The 21426-nt window shown below is 42.8% G+C and overlaps 1 protein-coding gene across 3 annotated transcripts in view; it reads left to right on the top strand.

The window, feature by feature from the left end:
- The first annotated feature begins 20843 nt into the window (after positions 1-20843).
- The window catches only part of rtn1a (reticulon 1a), a 244232-nt gene continuing 243649 nt past the window's right edge, over positions 20844-21426 (top strand). For 2 of the 3 annotated variants that reach the window (XM_072568391.1, XM_072568392.1), the window contains exon 1: positions 20844-21205. In XM_072568391.1, the coding sequence (XP_072424492.1) occupies positions 20983-21205 (223 nt within the window). In that variant the 5' untranslated portion in view covers positions 20844-20982. The remainder of the gene's footprint in view (positions 21206-21426) is intronic. The other variant, XM_072568393.1, reaches the window with a different exon arrangement.

A 21426-nucleotide genomic window follows, 5' to 3' on the forward strand; every position in this document is an offset into this window, starting at 1 on the left:
CTGCCTAGTTTTGAGATAAGAAGTTTGTTTTGTAAACCTTAATCAGGAATTTTATCAAACTAGTATTGTAGAAGGGGAAGGTAAAAGGTAGGTTAGAGGAAGGAGTTGTAAATAGTTGTTAGTTAATTACTCTCTGTTATATTTTAAGAAACAAAGTTGTTAATTTTTACTTTAAATAGTTCTTGGCCTCTCGAACTTTCACATATTACTGCAGGGGAGAAATCTTTTCTGTGTTGCTGGCTTTAAATTGGCAGATGGGTTTACCCTGTGTCGTAACGTGAATAATATACAAAAATTCAAGTGAGCAAGGGGGAAAAGCTAGGTATGTTGGCCATCACCTAGGAGAAAGTGCTAGAAAAACTGATAGGATATGTGTGGATAAATCATGTGGACTAGATGGACTACACCCCAGAGTTCTAAGGGAGATAGCTGAAGACTTAGTAGTAGAAGCGTTAGTGGTGATCTTTCAGGAATCACCAGAATCAGGAAGGATCCCAGGGAACTAGAAACTTGCTGGTGTGATACCCCTGTTTAAAAAATGAATATGCGGAAAATCACAGACAGATTAGCCTAACCTCGGTCATATATAAGATTCTGGAATCCATTGTGAAGGATGAGATTTCTGAATACTTCAAAGTATCTGGTAAAATAGGGCAAAGTCAGCATGATTTCATCATGGGAGATCATGCCTGACAAATTGGCTAGAATTTTTTGAGGATGTAATGAGCAGGTTAGACCAAGGAGAGCCAATGGATGTTATCTACTTGGACTTCAAGAAAGCCTTTGACAAGGTGCCACACAGGAGGCTACTGAGCAAGATAAGGGCCTATCATGATAGACGCAAGGTGCTAGCATGGACAGAAGTTTGGCTGTCTGACAGAGAGCAGAGAGTGGGGATAAAATGGTCCTTCTCAAGATGTCAGCCAGTGACAAGTGATGTTCCACAAGACTCAGTGGAAGGACCACAACTTTTCACGTTATACATTAACAATCTAGATGACTGCAATGAGTGAATTCTGGCTAAATTTGCAGATTATGTAAAGATAGGTAGAGGAACAGGTAGCATTGAGGTGGAGAACCTGCAGAAATATTTGGACAGGTTAGGACAGTGGACAAAGAAGTGGCAGATGGAGTACAAAGTGGGAAAGTGTGAGGTCATGCACGTTGGTCGGAAGAATAGAAGCCTAAACTATTTTCTAAATTGGGAGAAAATTCAGAAGTCTCAAATGCAAAGAGGCTTGGGAGTTCTCGTCCAGGATTCTCTCAAGGTAAACTTGCAGGTTGAGTCAGTAGTAAGGAAGGCAAATGCAATGATGGTATTTATTTTGAGAGAACTTGAATATAAAAGCAGGGATGTACTTCTGAGTCACTATAAGTGTCTGGTAAGACCACATTTGGAGTATTGTGCACAGTTTTAGGCCCCCTATCTCAGGAAGGATATACTGGACTTGGAGTGTATTCAGAGGAAGTTCACAAGAATGGTCCCAGGAATGAAAAGCTTAACATATGTTATGAAGTTGAAGGCATGTACTGCACCTTTAAGAGAGAGTGAAAATTGTTTTGCACTCAGAGCTTGCAGGCACCTGTCATATGACTGACTAGCAGTCTCAGAATATACTGGAAAATTGAAAATATGTAACATTTGGATGTGAAACAAACACCTGAGTTTTGGTTGCTATGTTGACAACCATTGAAATTTAACCAATCAGATTAAATTATGCTCCAGGATACTAAAACCCTACTGATTTTGAATTTACTGTTTTGTCAACATTGAACCACTGAGATTATCTAATGTTTTGGGTATAAAGAAGCAGGCATTTTGAGAGTCAGCCAGAGAGCAACCGCCACTGAGAGACTGCCATTCAAAACACTTTCTATCAAAGGTATCTTTTTCATGTGAAACATCTTTGCAGCAAAAGATTGAAGATGACCCAGAAAGATCTGCAGCTGAAAGAAGACAGACACTGATGACAACAGGGTGGTTTTGAAATTATGTTGATGTAATTTTAATGCAGCTTTTATTGGAACAGTTCTTTTTTATAGATTTGGAGATAGATAACAAACCTTTAAGAGAAAGGAGGCTTAGAGTTGTAAATAAGTGTTGTTTAATGTTCACTTTTAGGATTAAAGAATAATTTTTTTCTTTAAATAGTGGAATTTGGGAGTTCTTTGTCACTCATACTTTAACAGATTATGAGGCAAAGTGAGCTTTTCTAGGTGTTTAGTTTAATTAGCAGAAGGGTTCACTGTCATGTTGTAACATTTTGGGGGCTCGCGTCTGTGATTTGGACAGGTTTAGACAGATCCAGTCTGGAATTATGGGGAGACAATGGTCTAGTGGTATTATTGTGAGACTGTTAATCCAAAGATTCCAGGTAATATTCTGGGGACTTGTGTTCGAATCTCACCACAGCAGACTGTAAATTTTGATTGTCGGAAAAACCCAATCCTGTGGCACTCCACAGGTCAGAGGCCTCCAGTCTGAAAAGCAACCCTCCACCACCACCCTCTGTCTTGTACCTTCCATCCATTTCTGTATCCATGCAATCTAACCTTGTTAACCTCTCCCATGGGGAACCTTGTCGAATGCCTTACAAGTCCATATGCATTATGTTCACCAGTCTGCCCTCATCAATCCTCTTTGTTACTTCTTCAAAAAACTCAATCAGGTTCGTCAACCACAATGCTGTGGGTGTGGAGTCACACATAGGCTAGACCAGGTAAGGATGGCAAATTCCTTTCCTAGAGGGCATAGGTTTAGGGTGAGAGGGGAAAGATATAAAAGGGACGAAAGGAGCTACGTTTTTATGCAGAGGGTTGTGGTGTGTATGGAATGAGCTGCCAGAGGAAGTGGTGGGGGTTGGTACAACTGCAACATTTAAAAGGTATCTGGATGGGTATATGAATAGGAAAGGTTTCAGGGATATGGGCCAGGTGCTGGCAGGTGGGACTAGATTAAGTTAGGGTATCTAGTCAGCATGGACGAGTTGGACCGAAGGGTCTGCTTCTGTGCTGTATGACTCTATGATTTTTAACTGCCCTCTGAGCAATTAGGGACTGGCAATTAATGCTGGCTTGGCCAGTGACACTCTCACCTTGTGAATGAACTTTTTAAAAATTCATTTGAATAGATTTTGGGGTACAAAAGATCCCAGCAGATTTAAACACTTGCCGATTAGTGTCCTAGATCTTTAAATAAAATGTAAGTGAGATAATTTGTTTAATTTCGGTCACTTGTGGTTGGTTAAATTAAATGTGAGAGAAATCGCTCTGAAGACTGCTGAAGAGGTTCTGGGATTTGAAGATGATTCCCAAATTTGCCAAGAAAGTTTAGAAAGACAGAAGGAGGACATACTTTTAGAATTAGCAAATAGGCTAGCAATTAGGTCTAACCAGGGACAATCGGAAAGCTGACATTGTAAGGGAGTTAGTCAAGCGCTTAGGTGTGTCAGAGAAACAGACAAGTGCAGTCGAGTTAGAAAAACATAAATTACAATTGTGGAAAATGGAGTTAGAAGATAAAGAAAGGGAAAGAAGATCCATGAGAGAGGAAAAAGAAAGAGAGGGATGGTTCTTAGCTGAGCAAAGAGAGAGAGAGAGAAGAAAAGGAGAGAGAAAGAGAGAGAAAAGAAAAAGGAGAGAGAACTTGAACTTCAGAAGTTGTGACTTAGAGTCATAGAGTTATAGAGATGTACAGCATGGAAACAGACCCATCCATACCAACCAGATATCCCAACCCAATCTCGACCCACCTGCCAGCACCCGGCCCATATCCCTAAAACCCTTCCTATTCATATACCCATCCAAATGCCTTTTAAATGTTGCAATTGTACCAGCCTCCACCACATCCTCTGGCAGCTCATTCCATACACCTATCACCCTCTGCGTGAAAAAGTTGCCCCTTAGATCTCTTTTATATCTTTCCCCTCTCACTCTAAACCTATGCCTCCAGTTCTGGACTCCCCGACCCCAGGGAAAAGACTTTGTCTATTTATCCTAACCATGCCACTCATAATTTTGTAAACCTCTAAAAGGTCACCCTTCAGCCTCCAACGCTCCAGGGAAAACAGCCCCAGCTAGTCAAGAAAGTCAACTTAACAGGATGGTGGGGAAGAGAGAAGGTAGTGATACATATAAATATGATAAAACACTGCCACATTTTGATGAGAAAGATGTTGAAGCCTTCTTTATTTCATTTGGAAAATTGGCTTGGCAGATAGAGCGGTTAGAGAACTTGTGCTAGTTTAGAATAAGTTGGTAGGCAAAGCTAGTGAGGTATTTGCAGTACTGTCAGATGAGGGGTCAAGAGATTGTTATTTTTAGTGCTTTCGAATTGGTACCGGGGCAAATATGCAGCACTTCAAAAACATAAAGAAGGAAGCAGGTCAGACTTACACTGAGTTCTGAAGAATTAAACATAGTAATTTTGATAGACTGGTGCAGGCCTTAAAAATAGATAAGGACCTATGAGGCTCCAAAAGAGATTATTCTGCTGAAGGGGTTTAAAAACTCACTTTCAGAGATGATAAGAATTCATGTGGATAAACAGAAAGTTCAAGAAGTGAGAAGAGCAGCAGAGATGGCAGATGAATATGCATTTGTGTACAAGGCAAAGTTTAGCTTCTGGCAAGAATTGTATCCTGTGAGGGATAGAAATTGGGAGAAGGGGAGATCCTACACTACAAAACAAAGGATAAAGACTACTAGTGATAGTTTACCACAGATTAAAAAAGAAGCCCAAGAGGGTGAAAAGGAGGTGAAAGGCCTCACTTGTTTCAACTGTGGTAAACTGGGACATGTAAAGTCACAGTGCTGGTCAGTAAAGAAAGGCACTGTGGAAAAGATGTGTAAAAGAAGCTAAACCAATGGCATTAGTGAAAGTACTAAAAGAAACCCCAAGAAAAGCCAAGCAGCTGCAGGAGTGTGCGCAGCCTAGGCAGTGGCTGGGTATTGAATTAGTACCTGATCTCTAAAAAAATTCACCTCTGAGGGTGAAGTTTACTCAGAAAGAACATGGGGAGAAGGAAAGAAAGTTATAATTTTGAGAGATACGGGATTTAATCAGTTTCTAATAGTAAGAGATGAATGTATTTGCACTCTTTCTGACCTGTTACCTTAGAAAGTGGTAATTTTGTCAGATAGAAATTTAGCATTCACCTGTGTAAGGAGTCAGGTTGGTGTGCTAAGTCAAGACTGGGAAAGTAACAGTGGGAGTGATTGACAAAGTGTCAGTTCCAGTAATACAGTTTGTTCTTGAGAATGATTTAGCAGGATCCAAGGTGGAAGTAACACCTCTTGTCATGGAGAAGCCTAAGGAAGACCAGGGAAATGAGGAATTAAAAAAAAATACCCTGGAATTTTTCCAAACTGTATTAACAAGATCCCACTATCATAAATCACAGTGCAAAGCAAAAATTAAAGAGAAAGATGAAGAAGTTGAGGTTCAGTTAGAGGACACCCTGTTTGATCTCATGGTGCAGTAAAAACCTGAACAGTCAGAGGGTCAGGCCAAAGCATTTAGTCCTCAAAGGCTAATGGATATACAACAGAAAGACGAGACAATAAAAGATATGTTGATGCATACTCAGAAAAGGAATCAGAGAATATTCCTGAAGGTTATTATCTGAAAGATAGAACTCTAAGATGAAAATGGAGACCATGGCAGGTTAGTGCAGAGAAGAAGTGGGCAGAAGTGCACCAGATTGTGTTGCAGGTAGCATGCAGACAGGAAAAGTAACAGGTAGCACATGAATTACCAGTCAGAGGTCTCCTAGTTGTAAGGAAGACTCAAGCTAAGGTACAAAAGCATTTTTATTGGCCTGGACTGCATAAGGATGTGGTAAAAACAATAACTGCAGATGCTGGAAACCAGATTCTGGATTAGTGGTGCTGGAAGAGCACAGCAGTTCAGGCAGCATCCAACGAGCAGCGAAATCGACGTTTCGGGCAAAAGCCCTTCATCAGGAATAATGGCAGTGAGCCTGAAGCGTGCAGAGATAAGCTAGAGGAGGGTGGGGGTGGGGAGAGAGTAGCATAGAGGACAATGGGTGAGTGGGGGAGGAGATGAAGGTGATAGGTCAGGGAGGGGAGGGTGGAGTGGATAGGTGGAAAAGGAGCTAGGCAGGTCGGATAAGTCCGGACAAGTCAAGGGGACAGTGCTGAACTGCAAGTTTGAAACTTGCAGTGGGGGAAATGAGGTGGGGGAAGGGGAAATGAGGAAGCTGTTGAAGTCCACATTGATGCCCTGGGGTTGAAGTGTTCCAAGGCGGAAGATGAGGCGTTCTTCGTCCAGGCGTCTGGTGGTGAGGAAGCGGCGGTGAAGGAGGCCCAGGACCTCCATGTCCTCAGCAGAGTGGGAGGGGGAGTTGAAATGTTGGGCCACGGGGCGATGTGGTTGATTGGTGCGAGTGTCTCAGAGATGTTCCCTAAAGCGTTCTGCTAGGAGGCGCCCAGTCTCCCCAGTGTAAAGGAGACCACATCAGGAGCAACGGATACAATAACTGATATTAGTGGATGTGCAGGTAAAACTTTGATGGATGTGGAAGACTCCTTTAGGGCCTTGGATAGAGGTGAGGGAGGAGATGTGGGCACAGGTTTTACAGTTCCTGCGGTGGCACGGGTAAGTGCCAGAATGGGAAGGTGGGTCGTAGGGGGGTGTGGACCTGACCAGGTAGTCACGGAGGGAACGGTCTTTGCGGAAGACGGAAAGGGTTGGGGAGGGAAATATATCCCTGGTGGTGGGGTCTTTTTAGAGGTGGCGGAAATTTCGGTGGATGATTTGGTTTATGCGAAGGTTTGTAGGGTGGAAGGTGAGCGCCAGGGGCGTTCTGTCCTTGTTACGGTTGGAGTGGTGGGGTCTGAGGGTGGAGGTGCAGGATGTGGACGAGATGCATTAGAGGGCATCTTTAACCACGTGGGAAGGGAAATTGTGGTCTCTAAAGAAGGAGGCCATCTGGTGTGTTCTATGGTGGAACTGGTCCTCCTGGGAGCAGATACGGCGGAGGCGGAGATATTGGGAATACGGGATGGCATTTTTGCAAGAGATAGGGTGGGAAGAGGTGTAATCCAGGTAGCTGTGGGAGTCGGTGGGTTTGTAAAAAATGTCAGTGTCAAGTCGGTCGTCATTAATGGAGATGGAGAGGTTCATGAAGTGGAGGGAGGTGGCAGAGATGGTCCAGGTAAATTTAAGGTCAGGGTGGAATGTGTTGGTGAAGTTGATGAATTGCTCAACCTCCTCGCGGGAGCACGAGGCGGCGCCAATGCAGTCATCAATGTAGCGGAGGAAGAGGTGGGGAGTGGTGCTGGTGTAATTATGGAAGATCAACTGTTCTACATAGCCAACAAAGAGACAGGCATAGCTGGGGCCCATACGTGTGCCCATGGCTACCCCTTTGGTCTGGAGGAAATGGGAGGATTCAAAGGAGAAATTGTTAAGGGTGAGGACTCTCATTCGTTTCCCTGACCTATCACCTTCATCTCCTCCCCCACTCACCCATTGTACTCTATGCTACTCTCTCCCCACCCCCACCCTCCTCTAGCTTATCTCTCCACGCTTAAGGCTCACTGCTTTTATTCCTGATGAAGGGCTTTTGCCTGAAACGTCGATTTCGCTGCTCGTTGGATGCTGCCTGAACTGCTGTGCTCTTCCAGCACCACTAATCTATGCATAAGAATGTGGTTAACTTTTGCCATTAAATGTCATTCATGCCAAATGGTAGGTACGCCACAGGCAGTACTAGAACCAGCACTTTTGTTGCCAATTCCCACATTCAAAGAACCTTTCAAGTGGGTTATAATTGACTGTGTAGGTCTCGGTCCAAAATCTAAAAGTGGGAACCAGTACTTGCTAACCGTAATGAATATCTACCAGATTTCTGAAGGCAATTCCATTACTGAGTATTAAGTCAAAAAGATTGGTAGAGAAGAGTTAATAGCATTTTTAATGCGGCATAGGCTACCCAGAGAGATTCAGACCATGTGTCTGTCTTTACAGTTAGGTTGTTTAAGGATGTCATGGATAGCTTAGGCATACAGCACTTTAAATTAAGGGTGTATCATCCAGAATCCCAAGGAGTTTTGGAAAGGTGACATCAGATTCTGAAGACCATGTTAAGAGCATACTGTCAAGATTACTCGAATGACTGGGATAAAGGTATCCCATTCATATTGTTTGCCATTAGAGATGCCCCAAATGAATCTACTCAGTTTACTCCCTTTGAGTTAATATTCGGACATGAAGTAAGAGGGCTTTTGAAATTCATTGAAGATAAATTGACAGGTCCGAAGTCAGAGATCTCACACTTGCTTATGTATTGGAGGTGAGGGAGAGATTAAATTGGGTAAGTGAGTTAAACAGCACCTGAAGTGGGTACAGCATAGAATGAAGTAGGTGGCAGACAAACACTCTGGAATTGAGACATTTTCCTGTGGGGGTTTGTCATATTATATTCTTACCAATGGTAGGAGATCCCTTCAAAGCCAGGTTTAGTGGTCCCTATCAAATTGAGAAAAACTTGAGTCAGGTAAACTATCTGGTAAAGATGCCTGACATCGACAAAGATAGCATTGAACTGGTTCAGAGCAAGTGGAGTTCGCCACCTGTGTTAGTTCCCAAACCTGACTGGACTCAACGATTTTGTGTGGACTATCAGAAGGTCAATGCAAATACCAAGATTGGAGGACTGTAGAGAGAAAGTTGGACAGGCCAGTTACATCACAAAGGTGGACTTACTGTGTGGTCATTGGCAAGTACTTTTATCAGAGAAAGCAAAAGAAGTTTCTGCGTTTGTAACCCCAAATGGTCTATATCAATTCAAAGTGATGCCGTTTGGAATAAAGAATGCACCAGCCACATTCCAAAGACTCATGAACAGAGGTATGGCTGTCTATGTGGATGATGTAGTGATCTTTAGTGAATCATGGAAACATCACATGGTACAATTGGCAGTGATGTTTGAATAATTAAGAGAAGCAAAACTAGTAAAAAACTTAAAGAAAACAGAATTCACGAAGGCAGAGGTGATGTTCTTGGGATATAACATCGGTCATGGAAGGTTGAAGGTCATGGAAGGAACGCAAAGATGAAGGCCATCGAGGAATTTCCATGATCAATCTTGATGAAAGAGGTGCTTCAATTTTTGGGACTAAATGGATTCTAATGAAACTTTGTTCCAAACTTCAACAGCATGATGGCACCACTAACAGGTTTACTGAAGAAGAACACAAATCTTTGGTGGACAGAACAATACCAGGAGGCATTTGAAAATTTAAGAACAATATGAACCACTACCCCAGTTTTAGCTACATCAATTTTTTGAAACGCTTTAAAGTTGCAATCAATGCTTGTGAGAGAGACGTTGGAGCTGTACTGCTACAGTCAGATGATGATGGAATTGAATGGCCAGTTGGTTACTTTTCAAAGAAACTCAACACCCTCCAGAGAAAATACTCTATCATTGAAAAGGAAATATTGAGTTTGGTACTGGCCTTACAACATTTTAATGTTTATGTGTTGCGATATGGGGTAAAGCCCTCTGCTAATTTAAACCAACAACACAGAAAAAATTCACCCCGTACTGTAATCTGTTAAAATTCAAGAGGTAAAGAACTATCCCAAAATTCACTATTGAAAGTAAAAATTAACAATTTTATTTCTTTATGTCTAACAGAGAATATAAACTAACAACTATTTATAACTCTTTTCTCTTAACCCTATATTTTACCTCCCCCTCGACAATACTGATCTGATTTTTTTTAAAAATCCTGATTACGATTTACTAAAGAAAATTAATCACGTTTCATAACCAGCCAGGTTTGCCGAGTTTCCTCTGTAGATGTTTCTCTGTAGATTCTCTCTCCAAGTCAGTTTCTATGTTCTGCTGTACAAACTTCTTTTACAGACAGGTACTTTTATGAGAGCTCTTAAACTAGCAGCTGACATCCGTTGGTCTTTTGATAGTTCTCTCTCAACTATTCAAAAATATTCAGTTTTATACCCCCAAAACATTGGATTTTTTCATTGTTTTTAATATTATCAAACCATTAAATTCAAACTTGATTGGAGTTTGGGATATTTGGTCATAATTTAAACTAATTGGCCAAATTTGAAATTTTTTTCTCTCATGGCAACCTAGCTACTCTAGCTGTTTCAACCAAGTGTTACATTGTTACCTTGTTCCGGACTCTGTGTGCTTCTCTAAGTCTTTGCAAGCTTTTCAACTCTCTTAAAGGTACTGTACCCCTATACCTTCATAACATATGTGATGAACATTGTGTCGGAGACAGTTGTGTGCACAGATCACAATGCTTTTACATTCTTGGAATGATTTAAAGGCAAGTATATGAGACTATTTCATTGGAGTCTTATGTTATAGAGTTTTAATTTAAAAATTATGCATGTTGCAGGTCATAAGAATGTGATAGCAGATGCATTATCGTGGATTTAAAGATAAAATATAGATAAGATTGAACAGATACCAATGTTATATATATGCGTGTGGAAATTAAAATGAACTTAGATTAATGTCCTATATATTTCTTTGTAATGGGGTCAAGAATTAGAAAAATATAAAGCCATCTTTTCATTATGATGGTTCATTTTTTTCTTATAGGTATATAGGTATCTGGATGGGTATATGCATAGGAAGGGTTTAGAGGGATATGGCCAAGTGCTGGCAAATGGAACTAGATTAGGTTAGGATAACTGGGTGGCATGGACGAGTTGGACCAAAGGCACTATTTCCGTGCTGTACATCTCTATGACTCTCTGATTGGTTAAATTCGAATGGTTGTCAACATAGCAACCAAAACTCAGATACTTGTTTCACAGCTAAATATTACATATTTTCAATTTTCCAATACACTCTGAGACTGCTAGTCAGTCACATCGCAGGTGCCTGCAAGCCCTCAGTGCAAAACAACTTTCACTCTCTCTTAAAGGTATAGTACACACCTTCAACTTCATAACCACCTCGCCCCTTAAGAAAAAATGAACCATCATAATGAAAAGGTGGCTTCATTTTTTTTTCTAATTCTTATCCCCATTATAGTGAAATGCATAGGACATTAAGCTATGTTCATATTAATTTCTGCACACATACATCAGTTTATGCTCCAGGATATTAAACCCAATCGATTTTGAATTTACTGTTTTGCTAACATCGAACTAATGAGATGATCCGATATTTGGGGTATAAAGAATCAGGTATTTTGAGAGTTAGTCAGAAAGTAACTGCCATTGAGAGACTGCCACTCAAAACACTTTCTATCAAAGGTACCTTTTCCATATGAAACATCTTTGCAGCAAAAGACCGAAGATGACCCAGGTAACTGAAAGAAGACAGACATTGACGACAACATCAGTTGGCTGATTTTGAAATTCAGTTGATATAATTTTTATACAGGCTTTTATTGGAATAGAATACTGTTATAGGGTTGGGGATAGATAACAAGTCTTTAAGAGAAAGGAGGCTTAGAGTTGTAAATAATAGTTGTTTAATGTTCACATTTAGGATTAAAGAATAAATTGATACTTTTTCTTTAAATAGTGGAATTTGAGAGTTCTGTCACTCATACTTTAACATATTACAAGGAGAGGTGAGCCTTTCTGGGTGTTTGGTTTCATTAGCAGAAGGATTCATCACTGTGTTGTAACACATGTGGGGAACATTTGAAGACTCCAGGTCTTATACTCAATGAAGTTTAGAAGGATGAGGGCAGATCTAATTGAAACATACAGAATACCGAATGGCCTGAACAGAGTTGATGTTGGGAAGATGTTTCCATTAGTAGGGGAGACTAGTACCCAAGGGCATAGCCTTAGAATAATGAGATGATCTTTCAGAATGGAGATAAGGAGAAACGTCTTCAGCCAGAGAGTGGGGAATCAATGGAATTCATTGCCACAGAAGGATATGGAGGCTAAGTCGTTGAGTATATTTTAGACTGAAATAGACAGGGTCTTGAGTATCAAGGGGATCAAGGATTATGGGGAGAAAGCAGGAGAATGAGGTTGAGAAACCTATCAGCCATGATTGAATAGCAGAGCAAACTTGATGGGCTGAATGGCCTAATTTCTGCTCCTATGTGTTATGGTCTTAGGCCAGCCTAGTTCAAGATTGCTACTTGGATTAAACCACTCTCATTTGTAAAGAATGCCCAGGACTGTAGGAAGAAGACAAATGACTTTTTCCACTTTGCCAGCATTTTCTCTAAGATACCTCAAACTTATTCTATCTGTGATACTATACCCACCCTCCACCAAGGCTTATGCTCTCCCAATCTCACTTCTATCCTCATTCACCCACCACCATCACTTGATTGGCACTGCATCTACAAACATTCACTTCTTCCACCATTGATATTGTGCACCATTTACAAGACATACTGCAAAATTTATCAAGTTTCCTTGGACAGCATCTTTCAAACCCACAACCACTAACATCTAGGACAATGGGCATCAAATACATGGGGAGTAGCACCACTTGCAAGTTCTCATCTAAGCCATTCACCATCCTGACTTGAAAATATATCATCATTCCTTCAGTGTTGCTGGGTCAAAGTCCTGTTACTGCCTCCCTAATGGCATTGTGGTTGTACCTATAGCAAATGGACTGCAGTGGTTCAAGAAAGCACCTCACCACCACCTTAGTGAAGGCAGCTAGAGATGGGAAATAAATATTGGCCCAGACAACGATGCCCACATCCCATTAATTAATTAATTGAAAACGAACTCTCATCTCTTCGTGTTGCCTCATAACTGACTCTGAACACCTCCCACCTACACCAACAGTAACAGCTATACGACACAAACTTATCTTTCCTTAATACTTGCCTCTACTCAGTCTGAGAAAAATTGGCTACAACAAGGTAGAAAAACTGAAGAAGGGTAAAAACAATGACTGCAGATGCTGGAAACCAGATTCTGGATTAGTGGTGCTGGAGATTCCCCTGGCCTCGGAATCTACTCAGACGCCATTAGCCATGCGGCTGATGCAGCTGCCACCCCCACGCTGATTGATTATGTCACTTCCGCCCCCATCATGGCCGCTCCCACAACCACTTCCACCCCTCACAATTCCTCATGCATCACACGTGACATCACTTCCGCCCTTCACATCATCGCTGATGCACATGCTCAGTGACTTCCGCCACCCCAACTGCCGTGGTCACCACCACTTCTGCCCCCACCAGCGCCACTCACCGGCATTCTGCTGACATGCCCCCCACAAACCCCACTGTCACTATCCCCACCCCTCAGAACACTGAGGGGAACACTACCCCTGCTCATGACTCCACCCCCATTCCCCCCACCATCACACCCACTCTAGTTACAGATTCCACCCCCACTCCCAGCTCTACACCCACACCAGGTCCCAGCTCCCAGCCCTGCCATGTTTTCACCATCCCCCCCCAGACCTCCCCCTCACTGAGGACGAACGATCAGTCCTCAGCAAAGGACTCACCTTCATCCCCCTCCGTCCACGCATCAATGAATTTAATACAAGCCGTGACGTCGAACAATTCTTCCGTCGCCTCCACCTCCGAGCTTACTTTCACAATCAAGATTCCCACCCACCTTCCGAGGACCCCTTCGCCTGCCTCCAACACACTGCATCCACCTGGACACCCCGCGCTGGCCTATTATCTGCCCACGACCTCTTCATTTCCAACTGCCGACGGGACATGAACCGCCTCAACCTGTCTACCCCCTCCCCCACTCCAACCTCTTACCCTCACAACGCGCAGCCCTCCAATCTCTCTGCTCCAATCCGAACCTCACCATCAAGCCAGCGGATAAAGGGGGCACAGTGGTACTCTGGCTCACTGACCTCTATACCGCTGAAGCCAAACGCCAACTCGAGGACACCTCTTCCTACTGCCCCTTGACCATGTCTCCACCCCCCATCACCAAACCATTATCTCCCAGACCATACAGAACCTCATCACCTCAGGAGATCTCCCACCCACAGCTTCCAACCTCATAATCCGGGAACCCCGCACTGCCCGGTTCTACCTCCTTCCCAAGATCCACAAGCCTGACCACCCTGGCCGACCCATTGTCTCAGCATGCTCCTGCCCCACTGAACTCATCTCTACCTACCTCGACACTGTCCTATCCCCCCCTAGTCCAGGAACTCCCCACATACGTCGAGACACCACCCACGCCCTCCACCTCTTCCAAGACTTCCATTTCGCCGGCCCTCAATGCCTCATCTTCACCATGGATATCCAATCCCTCTACACTTCCATCCACCAAGACCAGGGCCTCCAAGCCCTCCATTTTTTCCTCTCCAGACGTCCCCAACAGCACCCTTCCACTGACACGCTCATTTGTTTGGCCAAACTGGTCCTCACCCCTAACAATTTCTCCTTCGAATCCTACCACTTCCTCCAGACCAAAGGGGTAGCCTTGCGCACACGTATGGGCCCCAGCTATGCTTGTCTCTTTGTTGGCTACGTAGAACAGTTGATCTTCCATAATTACACCGGCACCACTCCCCACTTCTTCCTCCGCTACATTGATGACTGCATTGGCGCCACCTCGTGCTCCCGCGAGGAGGTTGAGCAATTCATCAACTTCACCAACACATTCCACCCTGACCTTAAATTTACCTGGACCATTTCTGACAACTCCCTCCCCTTCCTGGACCTCTCCATCTCCATTAATGACGACCGACATGACACTGACATTTTTTACAAACCCACCGTCTCCCAGAGCTTCCTGGATTACACCTCTTCCCACCCTATCTCTTGCAAAAATGCCATCCCGTATTCCCAATTCCTCCACCTCCGCCGGATCTGCTCCCAGGAGGACCAGTTCCACCACAGAACATACCAGATGGCCTCCTTCTTTAGAGACCACAATTTCCCTTCCCACATGGTTAAAGATGCCGTCCAACGCATCTCATGTACATCCCGCACCTCCGCCCTCAGACCCCACCCCTCCAACCGAAACAAGGACAGAACGCCCCTGGTGCTTACCTTCCACCCTACAAACCTTCGCATAAACCAAATCATCCACCGACATTTCCGCCACCTCCAAACAGACCCCACCACCAGGAACATATTTCCCTCCCCACCCCTTTACACCTTCTGCAAAGACCATTCCCTCCGTGACTACCTGGTCAGGTCCACGCCCCCCTACAACCCACCTTCCCATCCTGGCAATTTCCCCTGCCATCGCAGGAACTGTAAAACCTGCACCCACACCTCCTCCCTCACCTCTATCCAAGGCCCTAAAGGAGTCTTCCACATCCATCAAAGTTTTACTTGCACATCCACTAATATCATTTATTGTATCCGTTGCTCCCGATGCGGTCTCCTCTACATTGGGGAGACTGGGCGCCTCCTAGCAGAGCGCTTTAGGGAACATCTCCGGGACACCCGCACCAATCAACCAAACCGCCCGTGGCGCAACATTTCAACTCCCCCTCCCACTCTGCCGAGGACATGGAGGTCCTGGGCCTCCTTCACCGCCGCTCCCTCACCACCAGACGTCTGGAGGAAGAACGCCTCATCTTCTGCCTTGGGACACTTCAACCCCAGGGCATCAATGTGGACTTCAACAGTTTCCTCATTTCCCCTTCCCCCACCTCACTGTAGTTCCAAACTTCCAGCTCCGCACTGTCCCCATGACTTGTCCGGACTTGTCCTTCCTGCCTATCTCCTTTTCCACCTATCCACTCCAACCTCTCCTCCCTGACCTATCACCTTCATCCCCTCCCCCACTCACCCATTGTACTCTATGCTACTTTCTCCCCACCCCCACTCTCCTCTAGCTTATCTCTCCACGCTTCAGGCTCACTGCCTTTATTCCTGATGAAGGGCTTTTGCCCGAAACGTCGATTTCGAAGCTCCTTGGATGCTGCCTAAACTGAAGAAGGGTGGTGAGTTGCCCAACAATGGGCTTGGTTACATTCACATTCCCGATGAAGAACTTATGCCCAAAATGCTGATTCTCCTGCTCCTCAGGTGTTGCCTGATCTGCTATGCTTTTCCAGTGCCATAGTTTTCAACATTGGGCTTGGTTAGCAAGGCTATATCACATGAAATATAGCGAGAACTCACCGTTTGGATACAGAACTAGCTGGAAGGTAGAAGAAAGATGGTGGTGGGGTGGATTGCTTTCCAGACTGGAAGCCTGTGACCAGTGGTGTGCCACAAGGATCAGTGCTGATTCCACTGCTTTTCATTATTTACATTAATGAATTGAATGTGACCATAGGAGATATAGTTAGTAAGTTTACAGATGATACCAAAATTAGAGGTGTAGAGGACAGCGGAGAAGGTGACCTCAGATTACAACGGGATCTTGATCAGGTGGGTCAATGGGCTGAAGTGTGGCAGATAGAGTTTAACTTAGATAAATGTGAGGTGTTGCCTTTCAGAAAAACAAATCGCGACAGGACTTAAACACTTAATGGAAAGGTCCTGGGGAGTGTTGCTGTACAAAGAGACCTTGGAATGCAAGTTCATAGTTCCCCGAAAGTAGAGTCGCAGGGAGACAAAATAGTGAAGAAAGGGTTTGGTTTGCTTTCCTTTATTGGTCACAGTATTAAGTACAGGAGTTGAGGTCTTGTTGCAGCTGTACAGAGCATTGGTTAGGCCACTTTTGGACTATTGTGTGCAATTCTGGTCTCCCTCCTGTGGAAGAATTTTGTGAAATTTTTACGGGCTCAGAAAAGATTTACAAATATCTTGCCAGGTTTGAGCTATAGAGAGAAACTGAATAGGCTAGGGCTGTTTTCCTGGAGCATCAGAGGCTGAGGGGTGACCTTATAGAGGTTCATAAAGTCATGAGGGACATGGATAAGGTAAATAAATAAGGTAATTTCCCTGGGGTGGGGGAATCCAGAACGAGAGGGCATAGGTTTAGGGTGAAAAGGGAAAGATACAAAAGGGACCTAAGGGGCAACTTTTTCTCACAGAGGATGGTTCATGTATGGAATGGTCTTCCAGAGGATGTGGTGGAGGCTGGTACAATTACAACATTTAGAAGGCATTTGGAAGGGTTCAGAGGGATATGGGTCAAGTGCTGGAAAATGGGACTAGATTAATTTAGGACATCTGGTCGGCATGGATGAGTTGGATCAAAGGGTCAGTTTCCGTGCTGTACATCTCTGTGACTCCTCATACCCTATGTAGATAATACTGACTCTGACCAGTGGGAGTGGCTCACTGACCCTGCCCAAGGGCCTGAACTGTTTTGGAGTCTGTCTTTGACCTACTGGTATCCATTGAACAAATGCTATCTCCCTTGACTGACAACCATGTCAAGTTTCCTGGCCTTTGTATCTGCACTAAATGGCAAGACAAGACAAGAGTAATATGCTGAAAATGTGTTGCTGGAAAAGCGCAGCAGGTCAGGCAGCATCCAAGGAACAGGAGAATCGATGTGATGCTGCCTGACCTGCTGCGCTTTTCCAGCAACACATTTTTAGTTCTGATCTCCAGCATCTGCAGTCCTCACTTTCTCCTCCAAGAGTAATATGCACCTGGTATCGCTGGCTGAGGGCCATGATGCAAAAAGGCAAGGCAAGAATACTGTAAGCATCTCACTAGGGTCAAAGTGAATGAGTACTACGACACTAATAGAGGAGCCTCGTAATGCAGCTTGGTCCAGTCCATGACCTGGCTGTCTGTGTCCCTAAGTGCAAACTGACCTTGCATCAGCATAACGATGACAGTTGCCAGCACAGCACTGAAGTGCAAAACATCTTTTAGGTGGATCAGAGATGTACCATGAGTGTTTATAGGGCAGGCACATGTCAAAGGCCAATGTAGATTTGCAATGCATGGAGCCAGTGCCCATGGAGTATACCATGAGATGTTGATGCCCAGTGTCCAACATGGAAGTTCTTTAGAGCAAATGGCGAGGTACTCACTCTGATTATCATTCCGAGTTTTCACAACATCTAGCTTGTCTGCTAAAACAGGAAGCTGAATATTAATTAGGCAAGTTGAGCTGTTAGAAAGGTGTTTGAAAAGCAATAAGCCTCCTCTAATTGGCAACTCACCACTACCTAGCAAGAAAATTGCCACTTGTCAATAGCATAAATATGGGGCAAGGTGTTCCCACCATCAAAATCAGCATCACTGGACTTCTGCCACAAATCTCAATGTAGTCCATATCACTTAGAGCCCTGTAAGATTCAATCCTTAATGTTAGATGCAATTTAAGTTTGATGAATACTTAGAATGAGGTTGAGTTTATCATCAAAGCATTGTTTGCCTGTCATTGCTTTTTCCACAGGTCTTCCTTTTTGTCCCAACTTCAAAAAGATTGGAGCAAAAAGTATGTGCATCGACCAAAAATATCCAATTAAGATTATAAGGGGGATTACTGTTATGTCTTTATATTACAAAATGAACATCTACTGTAAGATACTAGGACTAATTGATGCAATGAGTACTCTTATGTCTTGGCAACTCTTAAAGCAGGAACCTAACTTGTAACAATTCTTCCTAGGAATTTGATATGTAGAAAATTGTCTCTATTATATACTTTATAGTACTGAAAAAGTAGTTTTGTGATTGTAAAATAGCTTTTAACCTTGCCAAGAATTTATTTCAAGATTTTCCTAAGTATTAAAAGTTACAGGTAGCAGACTTACAGCTAGAGCATATAAACTGTTGCCATCAAAACATTACTGCAATTCTTTTCAAAGTATTGGAATTTCTGAGATTTTGAAGCAGTACTCCAAATTATTTGTTGAAGTTGTTCAAGTTCCTTCAAATCACTCCATCTACCAAAAAAATCCAGAGTCAAGGTTTTAGAAGGCACTGCATACGGGGTCCATGCACTGTTGTTTATTTCTTGTATTTTGCCAGAAGGGAAATAATTTGAGGAATTCAAAAAAAATTACAGTAGTGTTGTACCATTGTCTCTCGCCTACGTATTAGACTCTCTGGCACCAATCAGAAAAGATTGTCTGAAATAGCTTTCATTTCTATTAAGCATTTTGTATAATGGTCTTTCTTTTGAGGGTAGTAAATGGCAAGCTTCTAACTTTAGCAAATCTTTACATTTTGTGTTTAATTTCTTCAATTTCTTAAATGGAATATACTGGCATTATGCTACTGTTTTGTATGCTGGTACATGTAATTGTCCATACTTAATGATTTACTGCATTAAGCTTGATCAATAAAGTTTCTCATTTTTCAAAATTTACTTTTTGAAGATGTCTGAAATAATATTTTATCTACTTTGTCTATTCTTATCAAGATTTAGTGTATTTGATCTCATTATAAAGATTATCATTGATCTGATTAAAAGTCACACAACACCAGGCTATATTCCAACAGGTTTATTTGGAACGCAGGCTTTTGGACCGCTGCTCCTTCATCAGGTGGTTGCAGAGTATAAGATTGTCGGACATAGAATCTATAGCAAACGTTTAGTGTGATGTAACTGTAATTGTATATTGAAAAAGACCTGGATTGTTTGTGAAATCTCTCATCTTTTCAAATGAACATATTGGTTTCATTTCTTTCATATGTAAAATTACAGAACTTTCTTAAAGTTACATTCTCAAGTGAACTTTGAGAATGTAACTTTAAGAAAGTTCTGGAATTACATATGAAAGAACTGAAACCAACATGTTCATTTGAAAAGATGAGAGATTTCACAAACAATCCAGGTACCTTTTTCAATATACAATTACAGTTACATCACACTGCTATAAATTTGCTACATTTGCTATAACTTCTATGTCCTACGATCTTATACTCCTCAACTACCTGATGAAGGAGCAGTGCTCTGAAAACTAGTGCTTCCAAATAAATCTGTTGGACAAAACCTGGTTTTGTGTGACTTTTAACTTTGTACATCCCAGTCCAACACTGACACCTCCAAATAATTGATTTGATGCATCTACCTTTCACTCTTTTTGATTTAGATAGCCATCAATATAAATTGTATTCTAAATATCATCTCAATATGAGTACAGTCCTTGCCAATAAGGAGCTTCTCTGTTCTGAAGTGCTTCAGTATTTGAACTAGAAAAGCTTTAGGGAGGGGAAGTCTTCAACAACCCCTTTCAAGATTAGAGCTAATTTATGTGACTGGCTTAGTGTTTTTTTTTGTTTAGCAAACGTAATCTACCTGTTCACTTCATAGTCCGTAAAACAGTAGCATTCACATTTTGTTCCCTTCCCCTGTATAATTTTGCAGATCTCATGGATTTTCTTTCTAAGAATTACATTATAAATCTTGATGTCAGTGTTCTCGGGTTGGGCGTATACTCCAAATAAACTACTTCAAGGTTTTCCTGTATATAATCAAAATTATTGTTGAAGTTGTTCATGTGCACATGAAAAATTAGAAGACCTCTGAAGGCAAACGGTATTGGTCCTCTTTGTTACACTTTCTACAAAGGTGCAGGGAGGGAACACTAACATAGACAAAGGGAGCTATAAAGTGGCGTCACGTAGAAGCTATACTCCGGTCAAAATTCCTCAAATCTCAATGGGTGCGGCATAAATATATGCGGATGATTAAAACCTAAAAGCTACTTTTCATTCCCAAGGCGGGAGACGTGGGACGTTAAATAAAATATGATCACTCAGACATCGGTTAGGCATGTGAATACAGATCAGATACAGGTTCTAAATAATTCATTATATGGACAACTTGCAGCGACTACAGGGTGTAATGTTCAAGACATTTTAGAAATAGTCAACACTTTCAATGTTCCAATATATGTTTTTAAACTTGGAATGGTGGTAATATTATTGATTCATTTCTGGTACATAAATATTTACGTTCAACTGTAGTCAGAATGATTCCCATCAGCCACTTCAATCTTTAAGTTCATCCTCCCACAGCTGACGTCAGGGTAGAAACACTGAACCAAACAAGCCATTTTCACATGCGTACAGGCTTCAGAGTGAGAGGCGGGGAGGAGCAGTGAAAACAGTTGCACAAAGAGAGAAGTTCTTGAAAAAAAAATCTGGGACCTCTTCATAGTCCACCCATCCATCATGGCGAGCAATCCTTTCGTTCAGCCGTTTGCAAAGGGACAGTGGGGCGATGGCGAGGAGTTTGAGCAGACAGATCGTGGTGTAGGTGTCAGTCCGCAGGCGGGGGCGGCTTTTGGTGGAGGGGATGCAGCTGCAGCAGCCGAGAGCTGGCGAGCTGGGTTGGAGCAGCCCCTCATACCAGACTCCAGGGGACAGCCTGTTACCAAGGCAACTGCATCCGCAGGTAAGGTGGGGCGGGTGGACTGACTGCAGATATGCTTTGGAATCGTCTTAAGCACTAGATGCGCCCGTATACTCAGTCTCACCGAATTTTTTAAAGGGTCGATTATGTCGCTTTTGAAAGCCCTAATTAGTAAAAAAAACACTTTTATTAATGTCAATTTGCTGTTTGAAATTTCAACTTCTAAAATAATGGACATGCCGAATGCAATCTTTATGTACTTT

This window comes from Chiloscyllium punctatum, chromosome 4, assembly GCF_047496795.1.
Source record: "Chiloscyllium punctatum isolate Juve2018m chromosome 4, sChiPun1.3, whole genome shotgun sequence".
Lineage (NCBI taxonomy): Eukaryota > Metazoa > Chordata > Chondrichthyes > Orectolobiformes > Hemiscylliidae > Chiloscyllium > Chiloscyllium punctatum.